The following is a 23,192-nucleotide window of genomic DNA, read 5'->3' as shown; positions in this document are numbered from 1 at the left end:
CAGGTATGCTTTAGGGTGGATTCCTGCATTGAGCAGGGGGTTGGACTCGATGGCCTTATAGGCCCCTTCCAACTCTATTATTCTATGATTCTGTACCGCCGCCACCACACAAATGCTCATATGATCTAAAAACACTTGGGCGACATGGCGGATACAGTCTTGGTGGTATTGTGGGAATGTCTCCGAAAGAGTTCGCTTCAAAATCAGTTCATCCAAGCCTTCCCTAGCAATTCCAGCACTCTACAATTCCATCTAAAAATCCCATACATCATTGCTCTTTCTCTGCTGTAGTGGATGAAACCAAGAAACCTTTATCATGGCGTTCCATTTGTCCAATCGTCACCATATTGGACACTGATAATGGAACCTCCTTACTGGAATGGGGAGCTCATTGCGGCCCCCTTCGAATCCAAGGGACTTGGTCGCGAGAAGAGTGACAGTGCCACATGAATCTACTGGTGATATTTGCTCTGGGGAAAGCACTATATCTTCCATGTTTACATCCAGAATCGACATGTACAACTTCTTATGGGCAATACCACTGTGCTTTGGCACATCAGCAAGCAAGAGGGCAAGTATTCATCCGTATTGGTGAGGTTGACAATGGACATCTTCAACTGGGTCATCCCGAGGAGGATTCACTTGACTGCGTTCCACATTGCAGGTGTGGGTAATGTTTTAGCGGATGCCTAAACTGTACTTACTATGCTTCACACAAATGGCAAATATCTCCTCTGAACCTTCGATGTCTGTTCTGCAAGTGGAGATGCCCATCTTACGATCTGCTTCCGACAACTATAAATGCAGTGTGTAAGAGATTTTACACAAGAGTGGGACCAGTTGTCCATAGGAGATGTTTTCTGATTCTAAAGGCAAGGAGCCCTATTGTACCTCTTTCCTCCAATCCCATTAGTTCTTCAGGTGCTCACGAAGATAAGGGACAATGGCACAAACTGCATTCTGATTGCCCCTTGGCGGCTAAGGCAGTTGTGATTCAGCACCCTACTACAGCTGTCTGGGAGGGAGCTCCTTTGTCTACCACTAATACCAGACCTGGTTTCTCGTAACCATGGCAAAATTCAACACCCAGACTTGATCACCCTAAAGTTGATGGCGTGTTAGATTCAGTAATGAGCAGACTGCCCTTGATATACTGACTGGGGTAAAGGTTATCCTGCTGACAGTGTGGAAATCGGCTGGCTACGAGATGGTCTTGTGCAGCTAGGTGGGACATTTACCAAATTTGCTCCAACCGATTATCTTGACCCTTCTATGGCCTCTGTTCAGAAGATTATTTTGTTTCCCCACCATTTTTTAGAGAAGGGATTGCAATACTGTCCATTAAGGTTTATTTGGCAGCGCTCTCTACTTTGAAGGACCACTTGCAGAGCCCATCACTTTTTTCCCATCCCCTTATTCAACAATTTCTGTGGGGAATGCAGAATCTTCTGCCTCCAATTCGAGTTCTAGTCCCACAGTGGAACTTACTGGTCATACTTAATCCCTTAGTATCAAAACCATTTCAACCAATGGTCTACAGTAGATCTCAGTTTATTGTTGCCTTTCTTATGGCTATCACATCGTCCAGACATTCCAGTGAACTTTGTACTCTGCATGCTGACCCCCATTATGTAATATTTCATAAAGACAAGGTGGATCTATGTCCAGATATCACCTTTTTGCCCAAGGTGAAATCAGATTTTTATATTAATCAACATATCTTGGTACCAACCTTTTTTCCCATTGGCTTCTTCAGATGTAAAGACAAGGCTACATGCCTTGGATGTTTGGAGAGCGCTAGCCTTTTACAAGTCAAGGACTGCAGATTTCTGTGCTTCACTGTGTCTTTTTGTGTGTTACAGAGGACCTTGCAATGGGCACCCGGTGTCTTCACAAAGACTGGCATCGTGGCTAGTCCAAACAATACAGCTAACATATGAACTTGTGGGATTAGACTTACCAGCACAGATTCGAGCTCATTCAATATGAGGGATGGTAGCATCTACAGCCTTTGGAACGGGGTATACCTTTGCTGGACTTATGTAAGGCGGCGGCTAGGTTTAAGCCCTCTATGTTTGTGAAGCAGTACAAGCTCAATGTGCTAATGCACTTGGACTGTGCCTTTGGGTGAGCAGTGTTGTCATTGATTCTGCAATGAAATACCAACTCGCCACTGGTAAGTCAGCTTATTAATCGCCCATAGGTGTGATGCACAGAGATTACGAAGAAGAAAGGCAGGTTGCTTACCTATAACTGTAGTTCTTCAAGTGGTCATCTATGCATTCTCACGTACATACACACACCCCACTTTGGTGTCAGTGTTGATACTGATGTTGGTACCAAGGTGAGACATTTCCCCCAGGTCCAAGGCCACTGTCTGCGGTCTCAAGGTACTGAGGGAATGGGCAAGAACTTGCTGGGACATGTGTAGTATGACAGTGAGGGAGGGTTCCTGCCAAAACATTTCTCATCTATAGATGTTTCCGGAATTTAGGCTTCATGCAGGCACAGAGCCCATATGTGTGTTGCACAGATTACCATTCAAACAACAGTTTCAAGTAAACCTGCTTTATATGTGCAGGTATTTAATTTAATATTTAAGTTTTCCCCCTCCTGGTTATATATGTTTTACATTTGATTTGTTCCCTAGGTTTGAAAGATGTTCAGCAGTTTATTTCTGTAATAATAATAGAAGATAGGGCAAATATATTATTTATCTAAAAAATAAGAATTTTAGAAGTGTCTTTATAACAGAACATAATTTTTAATGATTAAAATTGTCCTGTGATGACATTTATATGTATGGATCCAGAGTTGCCTGTCAGTGAATGGAAGGGCTTCTTCCATTGGTGAAAGGAAACAGGATCCAGTGGAGACTTTCCACTGGAGGAAGGGGGCAGGATACAAAAACGTCATTGCCTTTTATTTCTCCTTTTGATAGACAACTTTAAACAAAGCTTTTGAAAAATTTCGACATCACTTTTATGCATCTTAATCTTTTATCTTTGTTTCAAGACTTCAAATACAGTCTTAGTGTTACTGCATTTATTTTATATAAACTAATTTTGAGTTTATTATACATATATATTTTTCACAGCAAGCCATTGAAAGTGAAGTAAGAGCAGAGGTGGTTCCTTCAGTGACGATAAAGGTATTGTGTCTTGTTCAGACTATGAGAAAGTATAAGATTCAAAAAGTATAAGCAATTTTGACATAGTCTTACCTGTTTAACAAAAAAGAAATCAGTTAGTTAAATATAATATTGACACAAAGTTGTGTTGAAGGGGGTGATCCTAGAAAATGTTCAGAAGTGATTGAGATTTGAGTGATTTGTATTTCTTGTGATATTCGTAGAAAAAGAAAAATTAGATATAAACATTGTAGGTCTACAGATACTTTGAGAGTGGTTCAGGAAGAGTAAGATAAGAGAAATATCTTCCGGTCTTACAGAACCATTATTTATGCTCTTAAACCAATATTTTTCGAAGTATAAGGTGAGCCTCTTTAGAAAGATGCCATCTCTCATTTAATCAGAGCCGGTGTTAGGGGGTCATCATGGTTAGTCACCTGCCCAGGCCCATGGCCCATCAGGAGACCGTCTGCTGACTCCCAGAGTTCTGCTCTTCCTCCTTGCTGCCACCTGTTCACCTGCCCCCTCCAAATGTGTGAAGAGTAATAATATCAAGGAGGACCAGCAGCCTCCACTTTCCTTGACATCTTCTTCTGAGCATTGATGCAGATTGGGCTCAGAGGTAGAGGGCAAATGAATGGGCAGTGGTGATAGTGGCAAAAGAGGTGGGACCAGTGAATATACCTCTCCAGGATCCCTCTAAAATCTGGAGCTGGCACTGCCTTGAAAATCACCTAGTGCCTTAGATCAGAAGATGAGCGGCTCCCAGCATGTCACCTTTTTTCAATCAGTCCAGTGGAAGAAGTTGTTGAGCCACTCTTTGGAAAGCTTGCCAGTAATGAAAATTAAATAGGTAGTCCTGTGTTTTTAAAAATGTTTTTGCTGCCAAAGAGTTCTTTCTCATATGTATGTGAAATTATTGGCCTTGCTTCCCTTTTCATTTCTTGAGTTTACTCCTGGGGTTAGCAGAAGATTAAAAGCTGCTGGGTGAACTGCTTGCTTTTCTTTAATTATGCTTGGAGAAGGAATTACGTAGGCTTATTATGACAACATACAAAAAGCTTTCTTTATAGTTCGTGTGCATGAGTGTGTTTGTGTGTATTTACATATGTGCATATATATTGTATGAGTGTGTGTTTGCGCACACACTCACTCCCACACTTTCAGAAAAGTAATTTTAGTTAAACAATAATTAACTCTAAAATGTACTCTTTAGAAATTCTCATTTACATCCCACTCCACGCAGACTTCAAACCAGTTCAGTTGGACTGGTTTTCAAATGTTCATAGGATTGCAATTGCTGGCATTGTGGTCAGCTGTTGAAATAAAAAATGGCAAATGTTTCACTCAGCTTGCACAAATTCCGTGAGTGAGCCTGAGCAGTATCTTGGTTCCCAGACTAATAAGTTATGCCTTTAATCATGACTAATATAGCTTGAACTCTTTTTTTTTAAAAAAAATGTTGAATATGTTTTATATAAGTTTCATAATTATGGTGGAGGAAGGAGAATCCTGGATTTAGTTTAATAACAAGCTAAGCTGAATGTAGACCTATATACTCTCTGCAGCAGAACTGTATTATGTTTAGTGAATAATTGCATAAAGTTTATAGAAATGAGCTTATGGCAGATACATAATTCTGTGAAAGATCTCAAATTACTGGTTTGATGATATTAGAAAATCATATTTTTAAAGTTGTAATACATTTATTTTGCATTTCTAGTTGCATTGTGTTCTAATTGATCTGTTATTTCTTGTAAATTTTATGTCCAACAGATCACAGTGGAGAGCAGACTGATAACACTTACAAAATTATCAGTATGTGTCCAGCCTCCTTTAGCACTGACCCAAGACAAGTTCATACTGGAATTAGGTAAATGTTCCTATTTTGCTCTATAGCCATTTTGTTTTCTCTTTGCTTTGCAAACTATTGGTACTATGTCAATGTTCAATAGTATTCAGATGTTAAAATTTGTCATATCATACTATTTTTATAAACTGCATATGTTTGAAGTTTGAGTTTTGTTCTTCACTCTCTCTGTTTGTAAAGGATTGAATAGGTTAAACAGAGGCAAACTTTTGAAATAGTGTTGTGAGAATACTCATCTCATTTTGCTATCATAAGACTGAATTGGTCGACTTCATTACTAATTCAGTTCCCGTGTACATAGTTCATGTAATTTGTTAGAAGTAGTACTAAAAATTACTAGACTTGGATAGGAATGAAATGGGAATTTTAAAATAAGTGTGTTTAAAGAGAAGACCAAAGTGGTGATTCCATACTGGCACCTGTCCTATAATATAAATCAGGCAGGCAACCTTTTGGGGCCTAAAGAAACATTTGACATTTTTTAAAAGTGTCCCAGGAACTAGGGTACAAATTGCCAGGTGGGGGGCATAGGCAGCGATAAAATGTTGGTGGCACCTTCCCTCTCTGGATTCTGACTTTTCTTTCCCCCCAATTCTGTTCTCACCTTCTCTCTCTCCCACCCCACCCCAAGCAGCTTTTCGGCAGGAAACTTTTTTTCTTGACTGCATTGCTCCATCGACTTGAATAAAGGAGGGAAAAAGGGTTCCTTGCCAAAAAACCCACCCTGGGCTGGGAAGCCCACTCACTGCCACAGTGTTTGTTGCCTCAGGAGTACTTGATTGGGGTGGGGGGGGGTCCCTCAAGCCACTTTTTTGGCAGAGGACTCTTCCCCTCAAGTCAATGGAATGGTGGTGAGTGGAGAGAAGGGCAAAAGGCTTGGAGAGCACATTTGCTGGGCTTGGTGAGCAATAATACAAGTACTATATGAAAATATCCTATTAAGTTAAAAGCAGACAATGCGATATTGATATATCATTGAGTTATGATTAGATCAGGATCCAAAGAAATGTGTGACTTGTTCTTCCCAGTTGGGGGTGATGGTACTTTGCACTTATACTTCCCAGTTGATACAATGAACTGCTTTTAACTGCTGTGACTTTCAAAAGAAGTTGGTAATGGGGCATCAGATCTCAAACTATCTCTCTCTCTCTCTCTCTCTCTCTCTCTCTCTCTCTCTCTCTCTCTCTCTCTCTCTCACACACACACACACACACATTCTTCTAGGTATTCTCATATCTTTAGGTTACCTAAAGTAGCTTTTTGAATTCTAGCTAGTAAATATTGGTAGAAGTCTGAAGTTGAAGCCTGGAGATTGCTAGCCGGAGCTTGCAGTCCAGTTAATAGAACCTATCCTTTTGTTTGGAAGCTTCCTGTTTTTTACAGTGGTTTCACATTGGCTCAACCTATCTGGAGTATAAAAAGTGTTGTCAGTGTGGAAATGTTGCCCAGAGGCTCCCTCCTTTCTGAGCCAAAGCTGTGGCAAGCAAAGCAATTTTGAAATGAAATAGTAGCATCAGTACTTATAGAATGGTTAATAAAGTGGTTAATAAATGGTTAATAAATGGTTAATAAAGCCCTACATGGCTTGGGACCACAATACGTGATGGAACGCCTCTCCCGACATGAACCTACCCGTACACTGCGCTCAACATCTAAGGTCCTCCTCCGAGTGCCTACTCCAAGGGAAGCTCAGAGGATGGCAACAAGGGAGAGGGCCTTCTCAGTGGTTGCTCCCCGACTGTGGAATGATCTCCCCGATGAGGCTCGCCTGGCGCCAACATTGTTATCTTTTCGGCGCCAGGTCAAGACTTTTCTCTTCTCCCAGGCATTTTTAACAGCATTTAACAACGTTAAGTTTGTTTTTAATGGACCCCACAATTGTTGTTTTTAAATGGATACTGTTGTTTTTATACTGTTTTTATGTGTGTGTGTGTGTGTGTGTGTGTTTTTAAATTGTATACTTTTAATGTTTACTATTTTTAAATGTTGTAAACCGCCCAGAGAGCTTCGGCTGTGGGGCGGTATATAAATGTAATTAAATAAATAAATAAATAAATAAATAAAGTTGTGATGCTTTTAAATATGTAGATATTAATGCATGGAATTATCTAAGAGCTTTAGGAGACCTAAGTACTGTTATAGGTGAAGTTTAGCTTCTGGACTAGGTGGTACGTCAGTGATTATTATTATATTATAGTAGCTCTCTGGGAATGAAGAAATTAATTAATGGCTAAACATAGTTTTTAGCCGTTTAAGTGTTTTATGTATGTATTTACAGATACATTTTATTGCATGTATTTGTGTGTGAGTGATGAACTATGATTGAATGAATATTTTGTTGGTATAATTTTATAGAAGCATTTCTAAGTATCTTTTTCCAGTTGACCTTTCTTTTTATATGTCTGCGTTTACAGAGTCATCTATACCTAAAACAGTTGTTCTCTCTGCCTTTCTAAAGGGGAACAGCTCACCAGCAGATCTGGATGGTAGTGCTCTAGCTTCATATAGCACACCAACAGGTAAAAACGTGAAGCAACATTTCGTAATTGTGCTTGTTGAACTTCTGTTTCAAGGTACATTATTCTGTGTAACACTATTGTCTTAGTGTGTTTGTAGAAGCAACTGAATTAGCTTCCTCACACAACTGAAGTATCAATTTACTTCAACCTTTGAACTGGAAAAGGCCACCTCTAAAGGTTAGAAGTTAATTACGCTTTTACCAGTTCCACTCTTTTGTCTCCAGCAAAGCTGTCAAGTACTGTGTTCATCAGTGTTGTGATTCACTCCTACATAGAACTTGAGGGTTAAATGGTTACAGACTCTCATTATTCCCCCAGCTTGCACCCTTTGGGGGCTATTTATTTAAGATGTTCTGGAAGCAAAGCATTCCTCAAACAATATAGAAGTCAGTCTATTAAACATTGTTTGCTGATCTTATCACTTGGATCTACAATTTACGCTATCGTGAAATGTGTAATTCTAACACATCAAACAAATCAGTTCCTTTTATAGTTAATCATGTTCTGTGACTGATGTGAAAATTGTCTTTAATTTAAAGGAAAATCACCCTGTGAAGTGCAGAGTTAAGGCATAAACTTAGAACAAAAGCAACTTATTCCTTCAGTGTAAGGGCGTATAGATCTGGTTCGCACAATCAAAATAAGCCACCTCATATGCAACCATGTGTACAGAATTATTTATGCCATAGTGGTATATATAAATCATGGTGCATTTGGGGCACAGTTTCCACAATTGCCGTCCGGGGCATCATGGCTTGTTGGAGAGGGAAAACAACCCCCAGATAACCCTATAACAGCCCATGGGTTATTGGAGGGTTGTTTCCCCCTTCAACAAGCCATGCTCGCCAGGTTTGAATGACATGACAAACCACGCCTTGGCGATGTTTATGAAATTTAAAATAAGCCACCATGGTTTATTTTTGTCAAGACCAGCTCATACCCTTTTAAGCACATCTGATAGCCTTCATTCTGCATGATACATAAGCTAATAAATAACCATGGTGTGTTCAATTCATAATTACTTTCAAATTAGCACAACTAATATTTTGAGGGGGGGGGGAATGAAAATAAGCAGTCTCTTTAGTAAACAATGAATTTACAAAATAATTACCAAACCTTAAACATATCAGCAGGTTAATGAATAGTTCATTGAACTGCCTATAGAGACCACTATTCTTTTTGCTACCTCATGGCACAGATGTACTCTCTGACCTACATTTTAACCACCCAGCAAGAGAGACGACAAAGTAACAAAAAGAATTGGTCCTGATACAACAGCTACTATCCTTCATTTGCTCAACAATAGTTATTCACCAATAGAGCACCTAGTTGTTTGCAAGACTTTAGAACCAGGGTAGGCAACATGGTGTCTCAATGCCCACCAAGGTGTCCTTACCCCTCCAACTTTTTTTAATTAACACATTTTCTTACCAGCACCTGGGATTGCTGTAAAATAGGTTTCTGTTGGTGCTTAAAACAGTGGGTTTAAAGATGTTATTTAGTGTGCTGTGGATTAAACCATATCTTTGCCTTATACTCAGACTTTGGGGCAGGTTCCTTATCTTTTGTGACACCTCCCATGGCAGCCATTTTGTGGTTGTGCCCAGGACATTTTCTCAAATTACCAAATGTGCCCATGGCCCAAAAAGGTTGCTTGCTCCTGCCATAGATGATCACCACAATGTGGCCATACCAAATCACAGGCATGCCAATGATGATAAAAGTGACAAAATCCTTACTAGACTATGACAGGTCATGGCACAGTTTTGAGAACTGCATAGCCCTTTAAGGGGCATCTCTCTAGAATGTTTCAAGTGGATGTCCAAAAGGAAGAATTTCTGCATTTGGTATGCAACCAATGTGTACAGATGATCCCTTCCCCTCCTGATGAGAACCATTCTCCCTATTCCAGTTTGTTATTCTCCATTTTCCATAATCACTTAAATAACCTTTGCTTGTCTGCTTTTCGTTCAGCTGTTTATGTTCTGGGTTTTAGAGGGGTTGGGGGGAAGCAATGTAACCTACATTTCCTTTTAAAAAGCTAGGTATTCTTTTATAATGTTAAGGTGTTTGTTTATTTTCAGTTATCTGTTATATAGTGTTTGTTCTTTCCCTTCTCCTTTGCTTGCATTGGTTTTATGGTAGATCTCAATCCAGAAGGTGAGTGAGAGACACACTGGACCAAAATAAATATCTGCAGAAGTTGTGTTTTGGGTTAAACAAGTATAGTAGTGAGTTAATTTCCTGTCCTGCTACAACTGGGAGCCAGTGATGCTAAGGTGATTGTGTCACAAAATACTGCTGTTGTGAAGGTCACTGTGCTTATTTTTGTGTAATTTAAACTTCAGTTGAATTTTCTTACACTGTACATTTCATTGCATTTGACTGTACTGTGTGTATATATATACCTGTCAACTGAGATAACATTTCATGCATATGATAAAGTGGACTCTAGTTCACCAAAGCTTATTTCACAATAAATTTCTTAGAGCACAATCTGATGTATGTTTAGACAGAAAAAGTTTTACAATTCATAGCATCCCTCCACCAGCCATGCTGACTGGGCATGCTGGAAATTATAGGACTTGTTTCTGTCTAAACAAGCGTAGGATTGCATCCTTCGTCTTTAAGGCGCCACAGAAATCTTTAATGTTTTTGACATTTTAAAATATGTACACAGAATTTCAGTTGCGCTTATCTTTGTCAGTGAAAGCTAAGAAACCTAAAAAATATTGCTAGTTGAAAATTATTAAACATATGCAAAATGACCCAGACACTCAGTATACATCCAGATGATTCCTTTATATTTTGTGTCTAGAAGACTAATAATTTGAGTATATATCTGTCTTAATTTTTCTTATCTTGTTTAGAGAAAAGTTTTAATGTTTGGGGTTTTTGAGGTGTAAGTGACAATCTTTGCCGGTTTGCAATAATAAGATAAGAATGGAAGTGGCATATCTCTCTGGTTTACCCCCCAAGTAAAGCTTCTACCCCTAAATCACAGTGTATTTTGATTTAACTAACTATATATGTATGTATATATAATTTGTTACAGGTGCACCGAGAGTTGCCCAGTGCAAATTTCGATTACCCTTGCAGTTAGTTGGCTTTCCAACTCAGCCTTCGAAAACAGCAAACCACAAGTTAACTATTGATACCAACAAACCTCCAGTCAGCCTCATTACCCTTTTTCCAGGTAGGACATCAAATAACATTGCACTTATAATGCGAAGGATATACTTGGAATGTTTTAGTGATGGCATATTTATGAGAAGAAGCATAAATAAAAGATACCTATTTGGCCATCTGCATTGATTTTTGAGCTTATCAGATATGTAGTTCATATATTTAGAATTTTGTCAAAGCTCTCCTAGGTTTTGTTAGTGTTACCATTGTTTTCTTTTACTATGTCGAAACTTATATTTGAAATTACTTTCTCACAGCTTCCAATTGATTATTTTGATACATTTCATTTCTTTCACTTTATGTAAAATCCAAGAAATCTCTTTAAATAATACCATCTAAACACTGGACAGTTGGTTTTTGTGTTGATGTAATGTTAAGACACATTCCAATTTTTCAAACCCTGCAACAGCACACTCTGTAGATGTGAAAGGGGACGAAAAATACTTGGGCAAACCCCAATGCCTACGAATGGCAAAACTGTGGTAGGCAATAATTGCCATGCACTTACCTTCACTTTACTTGAATGTGGGAAGGGTATGGGTAATACTGAAAGCTCAGTGAGAGAAGAGGAGAGCTGAGAAGCCAGATTCTATGATTCAAAAAAATTCAGAGCTATTGTCAAAGAAAGAAGTGAACCACACATTGGTTACCAGGAGCCCAATCTTGCAACAGAGTTAATTGGCAATCATAAGCATATGGGCAGAATACAAATCTGGTTTGTAGGAAGATGCCAGGAGTAATAGCAGTAGATGCCATCATTGGAAGGAGTAACAACACAAAGTTCTATAAAGGAGGGTGTAACCTAGGGTATAGTTTTAAGGTCTCTTGGGAAATTGAAGGAAGAACTGACAGATTACTTCTAAGTACACTTGCTGGGAAGTAAGTGGAATTAGCAGTACTGGATTCCCTATAATAATGTTAAAGCTCAGTTTGTAAGAGTGTTTGATTCTGCAAGGACAACCTCAATATATTGATTAATGACAGGCACCCCTATATGTTGGTAATCTGCAGATAGCCCTGGATCTTTTGTGTACATGTGAAGTTATCTCATAGTAGTTTTTATTTGGTCTGAGATTTTGTGCCAGAATTAATCCAGGAAGGGAAACATCTCTAGGGTACACAAACTGTCCACTTAATATTATTCTGGTGATGTAGGGACTTAACAGATGGCCACTGCCAGTTGGTCCTTCCAGCCTTCCTAGTGTCCAAAATGCTGATTTTATAGTTGTGGAAGGAAAATTTCCACCCGCCCCTACCTTATTTCAGTGTCTAGTTTTGAACATGCAGCCTACCAAAGGGAACAATTTATATGGATAGATACCTGATGCCATAGATACCTAGTGAAGAATTGGACAGTAGGGTAAACAATCTGTTGCAAGATTGTTGCTTCTGTCTGCTCTGTAATACCTCTCACCCACACCTGCTTACCCCATTATACCTTCTAAAGCCTAAATAACGCAGCTTGAAAACAAAAGATTCCTTTGTTGGGTCCCCATGTCTAAGCCCTTCCACATTCGCATAGGAGAGGAACATTTTGTGCCACTGTAGAGGTCAGGAGAGCTTCCACTGTGCACCACTCTGACTTCTAGAGTGACTTTTGATGGATCTTTGCATTCCTGTGCATGAGCAAAAGCACTTTCTGCTCACTCATGGAAATCTTTAGATCCAGTCCACTGTATAAAGTAAACTAGTTTTCATTAGATGTGCTCATATAGCTAGTTGTATATAGCTGTAAAACCAGAATGCATGTGCATGTTTGCTAGATAATACTACTACACAGCAATGGTATAATGTATAAGAAACAATACATTGGGATATTCCCATCCTAAATCTCTCTGCAATAGAAAGAGAAGTCTGTTATAAACACCTTAAATGTAAAAAGAGTGTTAACGATTGTTTGTTAACAAGATGGACAAATTGTGCAAATTATATATCTTTTCTTTTCATGTAGACTTTGCTGATCAACCTGATGAAGATCAACTAAATGCTTTAGGATTTCAGTTATTAGCTGGTTCCAAAGTCACTTTACTTGCTTCAAAAACATCACGTGAGTACCCTGATTAAGTGATGGTTTTCACGTGGTGATATTGTCCAAACACAATGTAGCAGTTTGTATTTATACTAGATTCTTCAGGAACTTTTGCAAGGATCTGTATTCCATTCAATTAATAGGGAGATTTTTTTCAAAAGTTTTCCGGTGTTAATTGAAGTTGATCTGTTGTCTTCCAAACAAATCCATATAGGACCAGTACATGCAACACTCCTTTCTTAACCATAATTAAGGGGATTAGATTGGTTGTTGGATCACACACTCTCAGCCTCTCCCTCTTTGTCCTGAATCCCCGCACTCTTCCACTGATGCTCTTAACGGTTAATGCTAAAGATGGAGGGACTATGATGCAGTGGTAGACCACAATCTTGTATACAGAAGGAACCAGGTTTGAACCCTAGCATCTCCATTTTAAAAAGTATCCCAGGTAGCAGGGCTACTGTTTAGACAATGGTTGGCTAGATAGAATAATGGTCTGGTTCACTATAAGGCAGGTTAGTATGTTCCCTAATGTTTATATCCATAGCAAGCTTAACTATGGTTAACGTTAACCATAATGTGCCCTAACAGTGGTACTGTCAGTTATATTGCCCCTTTTTGGACTAAGGTGTCTGTAATTGTTAAAATGATCCTGGAAATCACAAAGCAGTTTAAGGATATGCATTTATTAGTGTGTTACATTCCAGCAGTCTGTGACATCACATCTGGCCATCTGATATGGATGCTTTGAGCCTTCCTATTGCAAAATGACTTACTTTACAACATTGGAAAGGGAAATCTTTGCCACCAATATACCAGTGGATTGAGGACAGACTTTCTGTTTACTCTATTACTGACAGCTTACTGTGGTCAACTACATAGGGACACATATATAGCTTTCTGGACAGTTAATCCCACTGAAAAACAATAATTCATCCTTAATAAATGGGATTTAGCCACTGTTTGGCCCTAGTTTTCCTCTCTTACCCTCCATCCTTCCCTTTTCCCTTTTCCATTCCTGCCTCTTTCTACCTTGCCTCCTGTCTCTTCTGTGTTGTTGTTGTTGTATTTACATGTTGCCTTTTTCATTTGACGTTAATTTCAAATTCCTGGTCTGTGTTAACTGAGTTAAAATCTGTACGGATATAGTCCTAACTATGGTTAAGGCCAGCAGCATAATATTGTATGTGCACCAGTCCTCTGGATTGGAAGAGCAATGGTATATTAAAAAAAAATTCTTATTAAGGAATCTAAAGAAACTGGCCAGGATCCAAAGAGCTGCTTTAGGCATGCCCTAGGAATTAAGCATCCCTGGTGAGATTTTGTCTTTGTGTCTTTGAACCTCAAATCCCCTTGCCAATGCACATCTGTTTTTGAAAACCACCTCAATTTCAAAAGTGGTTTGCCATGTATCATGGATGACTGCTCTTTGAAAAGTACAATCCCAAATCCCTTTGGGGCATACATAACTAGTTGTGAGGTTCTTTAGTCCTTTTTTGTTTTGATTTTATGTTAGATGTTTCTTTACATTAAGCTAATGTATACATTCATTGAGTGCATAGCATTTCCCTACTGTTCTTAATAAAATTACATGACATAGAACTACTAACAAAGTAAGGGGTTTGGAACTGTGAATGAATCAAGGGCCTCTATTCTGGTTATGTAGACAATGGAAATCCTGTACAGAATCATCTAGATTTGGTGGTTTGTGAGCTTTCCACTGATAACCAGAATCCATAAACTGTAAAAGGCCTTAATATTTTTCAGCATAAATCTTCTGATGGGAAACATCTGGACAAGTAGTTATTTAGAAACTCTCACGGTATCAATTAGTTTACTTTTACAGGCTTCATTTCTGTTTGTGTTTGGTTGTGTGAACATTCTTTAACCGCTGTATGATAATTTTTAATATTTGTTTAAGTTGACAGTAAAATATTTAAACAGTTGAAGTAACTGGAACATTCCATAGCAAAGATCTGAGAAGACTTATAAATTTTTTATAAATAGTTTTACATATGAGCTAAAATTAGAATTGGTTATTTGGATTCTTGTTTTACAGAATTGTTAACTTAAATGATGTACATGTGTGAACAAGAAAGATCTCAGCTGATGGAAGACAGTGTTCATTCATTAATTGAAGAAAAAGAAGCTTTAGATTATCCCACCAAAGGCTTTGGCTAGCTGAAGAATGTTGTAAACTTCTAGCTTAGGCAGAGTGCTTAATTTTACCATGTCATGACAAGGGGGCAAGGAAACACATTTTAAATTTAAAAAGTGCAAACTTGTTACATGATTTCTATGGCACAATGCATGCTAGACCTTCCCCCTGAGCAGACACAAAAAATGTTTCCTGAAAGATGCTGTACTAATGGAGTACTTGAGTGATAAAGTTTAACACTAGCAAAGTCGGTGAGAAAGAAAACAGACAATACCTGTTAAACTTTAAACTCACATAAAAAGCCATTTCTCACTCTACTCTCCCACCAATCATTTTCATCTCCATTTGGATTTTGTTTATTTAATGATCTATTATGATGCTTGCAATCTCAATATAATCTTTCCCACGGAACTACTGCTTGGAACTGGCTCTAATATTTGGCATGATGTGGTCTAGATGGTAGTGCAATCCTATACACACACCTGAGAGTAAATCCCAGTGACTTTAGTGGATCTTACTTCTCAGTAGTCATAAATAGGCAAGTAGATTGATAATATAATCCTATCAATCTACTTGCCTCAATCTACACATGATACTTTACTTTTTGCTTGCTGGTACTTTGTAAATATTACAGTACTTTTTGGTGAGCAATTTATTTTAATTTTATTGTTTTACACTAATTTCCCTTGTTCTGATTGGTAAATTCCTGTCTGAAACAATTTGTATGTCCACCCTCCATTTTGTACAGCAATAGCTAATGAGTAGGGGTGTGCAAAGTGGGTCTTCTCTGCTTCAAAATTTGGTCTGGAGCTCTGTGGAGATGATTCTCTGCCTCAATTTCAGAGCCCCTTCCCCCCTCTCTGCCTCGTTGAATTACCCTCAAAGAACCGTTCAGTATTTGGGTACCTGGTATTAACAGAAATGCTTACAGCTCCCTCATTTTTAAAGATAAAGAGATAAAACTTGGCACAATGATAGCTCTTAAGGAAGGCTTTAGCCCCACCAAGTTTGAATCACTTATGCTTTGATTTTTTAAGGAATTTTTAAATGGAAATTAACAAAATGCTTACAGCTGTGTAATTTTTATAGATAGAGAGATGTAACATGGCAAGGTGATAGCACTTAAGGAGGGCTTTAGCTCCACCAAGTTTGAATTAGATTGGTTTACGCCTTGACGTTTTAGGAATTTTGTTTAATTCCCCACTCCAGCCTTCTCCAACTTGGTGCCCTCCAGATTCTGTCCTCCAGACCCCACCCCTGCACCCAGCCCCTTAAATAAAGAGCCTGCCAAGCTTTCTCACTCACCAGCCAGACCAGTAGCACATGTGGGTGATTGACTTCTATGGGTCCGAGCAGAATATCTCCCTCTCTCTCTTCCCGCCACCCCCCCCAAGCAGCAGCCAGTTAGTGTTTCCTAGTTCCCTGAACACTGCAGTTGGAGGAGAACACCTCTGTGGCAATTCCTATTGGTTAGACAAAGAAGTCAATATCAAAGCTTCCCCTCACCTCACTCAGCGTCTTTCAAATATGGACATACAAACAGCAGGATAATTCTGGAAACGTCTCTGCTCTGATATTAATCAATGGGTTTGGAAGCGGCCAATCTTTGCTCTGGAAGATAGAATGCTCTGCGGTTGTTTGCGGTTACCAGATAATTCCTGGGCAGAGTGCACACCCCTACTAATGAGCACAGAACAAATGTAAATAGGCAAAAGACAAGTGGGTCCTGTAACAAAACATTGCAGTATACCCTCAACCTGTGAAAAGAGTGCTGCTATTCAAAGCTCCAGTGAAACTGGAACAGTGGCCTTGTTGTCCTGTTCAGGCCTTGCTGGATAGGGGAGTTTCAGAGAGCATGGGGAGGGAAAAAGAACTGTACTCTCTGTCCCCCCGTCCCAACTCACTGTTGTGCAGTTCAAGGATCTTTACCTGAAAATCTAGAGAGCCAGTTAGAATAGACATAGGAACATACGAGTCAGATCGTTGGTCCATCTAGCCCAGTAGGCAGGACACTTTTCTAGCCCTAATTGTAGATGCCAGGGATTAGAATGGAGACCTTCTGCATGCAAAGCATGTGCTCTCCCACACTGAGCTATGGCTACGTGATCTTGGGCTAGATAAACCTGGTATTCAGCAGCTGCCCGTGTTCATATAGTGACAGTGTTGCTATATTAACAGGGGGAGGTAATATAGCAATACTGTTCTTTTCTTCTGAAACATCCCTGTGCAAGGAGGCAAGTTTTTTAAACTCCACAACGCACATTCTGCCACCCTATCCCTAATCTGTGATAATATTAAAATTCAAATAACAAAAACCGTTTGGTTTAACATGTTTTGTTAAAAGGTTTTCCATGTTCACTCAAGCTCCAAAATGCTGCGAAATTGCGTATTATTTAAGCAATATGGATAAACTATGGTATCCTATGCTGGGGCTTGTTTATGCTTCACCAGTAGCTTGGAGATAGATGTCCACTACCTAAGTTCCAAATTTGTCTGTTCACTGGAATAGACATATGGAGTCTAAGCCACTGAAACTATCATGTAGCTGAAGCTCTCATTCCATTTTACAAATAGTCAACTGGGAACTAGTTGGGTACTTAAGTTGATTATATTTTAACAAGACTAGGCCTCCAGTGCTATGATCATATATCTGCTTGATTGTGTTTGTTTGCTCTTCTGCAGCTTAGTTACTCACTTATCTTCTGGGGCCTGTACATTTAGCTGCCTTCCATTCTTGCTGGAAATGGCTGCCTTCCATTCTTACTGTAATCACTGTATTTGCTTGCTTGTGTTAGTTCACTCTTCTGCAGCCGATTGTCCGCTTTGTTGATTTCTTCAAGGGCACAGAAAATGCCAAAATTATTTAGGGAACTGTGATATCTATTTTTTAATAGATAATACCTAATAGGAAGATATGACTACTTCTTTCTTTCTTTCTTTCTTTCTTTCTTTCTTTCTTTCTTTCTTTCTTTCTACAAGAAGTCCTAGAGTTTCAATAAACAAATATTATCCCACTTACAGTCCTACAGAGTGGCTCTGTAAGGCAAAACCTGGGAACACTGGACTTTAGAATGTGTTGATTTTTAACTTTAAAAAAAAGGCTCAGAGTTTGAGAAACACAACTCTAAACCAAAAGAGCTACTAAATAAAGCCAGGCCTGTTGCCTCCCTCCCAGAAACCGTGTGGAATATCCTCATATGCTGGGTAAAGTTGTACCTGTTGAATTTCTGCTTGCCATGCATCTGGTAGCAGTACTGTTCCTTACCAGGAAATTAGCAGTGCGTTCCCTTTATGAGACACAAGGTTGGAGGGTCTGCAAAACCCAAACAGCATCACTGAGGCCTAGCCAAATGTTGGAAGCAGTTGTTGTCCTATAATACACATGCATGCGAGGGTACAGAGAAAAGAAATTGTGATTATGGTCTCTAGCTTATACTGCTGTGTTTTTTGTGGGTTTTTTTTAAAGTAATATGTTTAAAGGAGAATTCATGCTACAGTTCCTATTTCCCACCCCAAAGCCTCATTCTCTCTCAACTGCCAAACCTTAACTGACATAATACTTCCTGTACCCCTCCTTCCCTTCTATCCTGTCTACCTGGTAATGAGACACATTTGCTCCTATTCTATTCCCCCTCCCACTTGTAAAATAATTCTGAGCATGCTTGGCGGCAGGCTTTATGAACTGCCATTGGATAGAATGGACTGGAGGAGAGAGGGCAAGGAAACACATTTTAAATTTAAAAAGTACATACATGTTGCATGGCTACTACGGCACAATGCATACCAGACCTTCTCCCTAACCTGACACAAAAAAATGTTTCCTGAAAGATGCTGTACTAATAGAGTACTTGGGTGAGAAAGTTTAACACTAACAAGGTTTGAGAGGAAGAAAACAGACAATATCTGTTAGACTTTTAACTCACATAAAAAAAGCCATTTCTCACTCTTTCTTCTTGGAAATTGGCACAACTGTCCTCAAATTTACCTGTCTTACATTGCCAAATCTCATATCAATCCATTGGCCCTTTTCCTAAGTATAAGCTGTTGAACCTATTGCCTCTCTCATTTCTGGCTATTTATTTATTTTTATTTATTTATTACATTCATATACCGCTCCATAGCCGAAGCTCTCTGAGTGGTTTACAAAGATTAAAACAGTGAACATTAAAAGCAAATATACAAAACTTAAAACCATAAAAAGCATAAAAACAGGTTATCCTGGCGAAATGGGATTCATCCAATTAACTCTTAACATAGAGCCACAACTGTAGCCATGTAATCATAATTAAATCCCTTGAATGATGGATGCCCCTTTATCCAACTTTAGGCAAGTATTTTTATGCTAATTAAGGGAATGTACCTGTTACAGTATTTTAATACTAATGCTTTGTGGCATTGGACTTCTTTCTTAACCATTTTTTCCCTCCCAAAACTGAACATGGGCTTACTCACTTAGCACTGAAAGTCTTTTTCAGTAGTATTCTGTATATAAAGGTTTTTAGAAAATTAATCTTTAAATTAAAAAGATTTTCTCTCAAGTTATAAATGTCTTAGAATTAGGGAACACAAGTAAAAAGTATTTGCTTGCTGATTTTAGCAGAATTATGCAACTAAAAATCTTTAATTTATAAACCAGATAATTGTTCAGAGTTTTCTTCAGCTTTGTAACTTCATGCAACACATCAAGTTATTTCACATCCTTACTAAGCACTAAAACTGAGCTGTTTGTAATATTATTTTTTTTCATTTTGAAAGAAGCAATGACCTTAGTTTTGTCCTGAAATGACTAATTTTAGATAAGAGGTACTTTGTTCAATAAGTGCAGTTATTATGCTGGAAATATATCTAGAAATAATGAAAATAAGGTTGAATGTTACCATTAACTAGGGTGACCATATTTTGGAAACCAAAAAGGAGGACAAAATGGCCGCCCTCAGGAGGCGTGGCCACCCCAACATGCCCACCCCCAAGGCGGAGCCAACTCAACATGTCCGGCCCCCAAGGGGGTGTGGCCTCGGTCACATTTATTTATTTATTACATTTTTATATGCATTATTATTATTATCACCATCCATTATCAGCATCACCAAGAGAAGGAGGAGCATTATTAATATCACCATCCATTATCAGCATCACCAAGAGAAAGAGAAGCATTATTAACATTACCATCACCATCCATTATCATCAAGGTTATTTTTTTTCAGGGACGTCTTGAAAACTTGCAAATAGCCAGTTTTAAAGTGGCTGAAGCAATGAAGCCCCCCCCCACTCAAGCTCTAGCCTCCCCCCTAGCCCTACGTCCAAGCCTCTCCCCCCTCCTCCTCACCACCCCCATGCCAAGTTAAGGAGGATGGTGGCCTTGCCCCAGCCTACCTTTTCCCACGTTGCAGCTGCCTCCTCCGTGCGCACCTCGTGTCCTGCTGCTGCCTGGTCTGTGGCCGTTCGATGTCCTCCTCCTTCCTTCCGCTAGCCTGGTCCCTGTGCTGCTGCCAGCCCTCTCTTCCGGCCTTGCCCCGCCACGTTGTCCCTTGCTGCCTCTGTCTTGCCTGCCTTGGTCCGCCACCGCCGGGCTCACCAAAAAGGAGGAAAATATGGCCGCCCTCAAGGAGGCGTGACCACCCCAACATGCCCTGCCCCCAAGGCGTGCCCATCTTGACATGACCATCCCCAAGGTGGGCACAGCCTTGGTCACATATCTAATTCTACACTTCACAATTAAGACAAACCTGTTCTATATACTGTAACATGTTAATGTTAAATCACTGAAATAAAGAACAAGTGAGATAGTCAATGTATCAGAAAGTAACATTTATTTTTAGTTTTTTTTTAAAAAAATAATTTAACAACAACACATAATAAAACATATACATACATAACATAACATTCCTCTTATTTCTTAGCTATACATTCTACTTCTTCATTCTTAACTTACATTAACTCAATTCTTAACTCAATTCCTAACCTCCACCCTCGGGACCTTATTCTAATTTTCAAAATTGCTTCGAATCTTCTGGAGGTTTTCTGTATACATGTTGCTGTATACATTTTAAGACTCTTCCTCCCGACGTACCCAGAGATATTTTTCAGTAGATCTTATTTTTCTTAAAAGGGGTCGGGTGTTAACCAAGAATCTGTGGAAGTCCTTACATGACATTTGCTTATAATTATATTTCACCTGTAAAATCCCTTTCAGTGTCTCCACAGACATCTGGTTCCGTTCTTTAGTCCACTGGGCCTGCATCAATGAGAAAATGCGCTCCACATTGGCATTATGGGAAGGAACGGAAAAAAAAAACTGTGCAATTCGCAGCAGTTCGGTATAGCAGCACCCATTGGTTTTAGAACTCTCAAAGAATTTGCTCCATTTCTGGTGCGCAATCAATGTTTTGAATTCGTCATCATCATACATGCTTTCTACAAATCTTCTCAGTTTTGCACACTGATCGAAGCACTTGGCATCATCGATGGGCACTTCCTTCTCTTTTAAGTACTTAATAGTAGGCTCCACATCAGGCCATTTTGGTGCCTCAGTCAGGGCCATCCACCTGAATATCGAGAACTCTTCAAGGGGTCTCATCCACATCTCCAGATATTCAATGCAGGTGGTGTATTGACATTGTACTTGCTCACAGAAGGAGTCACATCGTGCAGCAAGTCCCGCCTTCCGATTTTTCCCCAGGAGTTCCTTAACTTTAAGGGATGTGAAGTTGCTGGCCTCCCGGTCACGCAGGATCTCGATTACAGAGTCCAGGACTTTTATGACTTCCACCACGGAATTGTTTGCACGTTCAATCACTTCAATATGTTCTTGGAACATGCTCATTAGTGAATGCATATGCCACAGGTAGATCTCACTAAAGTCATCCTCAAAGAACTTCTTGAGCCCAGCAGGTGGTTTGCTTTGAGAGAGAAAGAAGGACTTCAAAGCCGGAAACATCTGCAGCAGCCTTGTGATTCCGGGGAATAAAGACAGCCACCGTGTCTTGCTGTGAGAAAGCAGCTTTCTGTATTCAATGTCCACAAACTCACAGTACTCCTTCAGGCTCTCAGTTCTTACTGTGTAAATGCTAAAGTACTGATATATTTTAAAAATAGCAGACTCCACATCCACATCAAGTGTGTCTGCCCCGTGATGTACACAATTGTTCAAAATGTGTGCTGGGCAACCCACACCAATCAGAGTAGTCTTCTTCAACAGCCTTTTCAATTTTGCGAAGACATTACTCCCTTCCTCATCACGCCGTAGTCCACCAAACATAGTATTGCAGTTGTCACCTGTGAAGGCAATGCACTTCTCCAACAAGCCATTCTTCTCCAGAGTGTCCTTCACATATTGGGCAATTGTATCCGCTGTCTCGTTAGGTGTGTTCCTCACTTCGATGAGCTTAGACTGCAGACCACCATTCTTCCAGTCAAAATATTGTATTACAACTGGAAAGATTTTCACTGCACCATGGTTGCTTCCATCAGTCGAGACTCCACAGTATGGTATGTTGTCTTCTTTTATTCTTTGCAGAACGCTTTCCACTGACTGCGGTGCAAGTACAGAGTTCACAATTGCTTCGGTCTTTGTGCGAGCACTTGAGAACTTCCGGGCTACCTCTGACTCAGGGAATAGTATCTTGAACAAGCCAGAGGTACAATCCATTATTCTAAAGGAACTGTGATGCATCACAGTGTGGAAGGCCATTGTACCCTCCACTGCAGAGACCGCATCCTCAATTTTGCTTCCAGGTCTCAGAAAGAAATCAGTCACTCTGGCGGATGAGCTCTCACCTCGAACAGCTTTCCTGTGCTTTTCTGACTCAACATGCTTCTGTAAATCCAAAGCACCTTTATGTGCAACAGACACAAATGTTCCAGGCTTGCATATAGTGCACTCAGCCTCACCCTCATCTCGACCATTCCTGAAGCCAGGAAATTTGGCCTTTAACTCAGGTGTGAATTTACACTTTCTTTTGGGCATTCTGAAGGAATTTCCTCAAGGTTTTTACTGAATTATAGACCAGAACAGAATCTGAAAGACAACAAAGTAAGTTATTATTTAGCATCTCTGAATCCCACAACTAAACCAAACTTATTGTTGTGAAATGCAGTCAGAGTTTGGAAAAACTGGAAAAGAAGGGGCAGGAGTACGACATCACCACTGTCTGTGTTTATTTTCCAAACACACCTCTTAAAAACAAAAGTAAGTTACATCACTATCAAAGAACTCAAATACTGAGATTTCAGCAGGCCATTGTAGGCATACAGCACCAGGTGAAATTCCCTCTTCATCACAACAGTTAAAGCTACACAAG

The 23,192-nt window shown here is 39.5% G+C and overlaps 1 protein-coding gene across 5 annotated transcripts in view; it reads left to right on the top strand.

The window, feature by feature from the left end:
* BBS9 (Bardet-Biedl syndrome 9) overlaps nt 1-23,192 on the top strand; it is a 315,221-nt gene that overhangs the window by 58,382 nt on the left and 233,647 nt on the right. For all 5 annotated transcript variants that reach the window (XM_063129782.1, XM_063129769.1, XM_063129775.1 and 2 more), the window contains exons 12-16: nt 3,098-3,151; nt 4,907-5,003; nt 7,415-7,519; nt 10,575-10,715; nt 12,657-12,752. In XM_063129782.1, coding sequence (XP_062985852.1) covers nt 3,098-3,151; nt 4,907-5,003; nt 7,415-7,519; nt 10,575-10,715; nt 12,657-12,752 — 493 coding nt within the window. The remainder of the gene's footprint in view (nt 1-3,097; nt 3,152-4,906; nt 5,004-7,414; nt 7,520-10,574; nt 10,716-12,656; nt 12,753-23,192) is intronic.

Source organism: Elgaria multicarinata, chromosome 1 (assembly GCF_023053635.1).
Source record: "Elgaria multicarinata webbii isolate HBS135686 ecotype San Diego chromosome 1, rElgMul1.1.pri, whole genome shotgun sequence".
NCBI lineage: Eukaryota > Metazoa > Chordata > Lepidosauria > Squamata > Anguidae > Elgaria > Elgaria multicarinata.
This window is presented reverse-complemented; position numbering and strand designations above follow the sequence as displayed.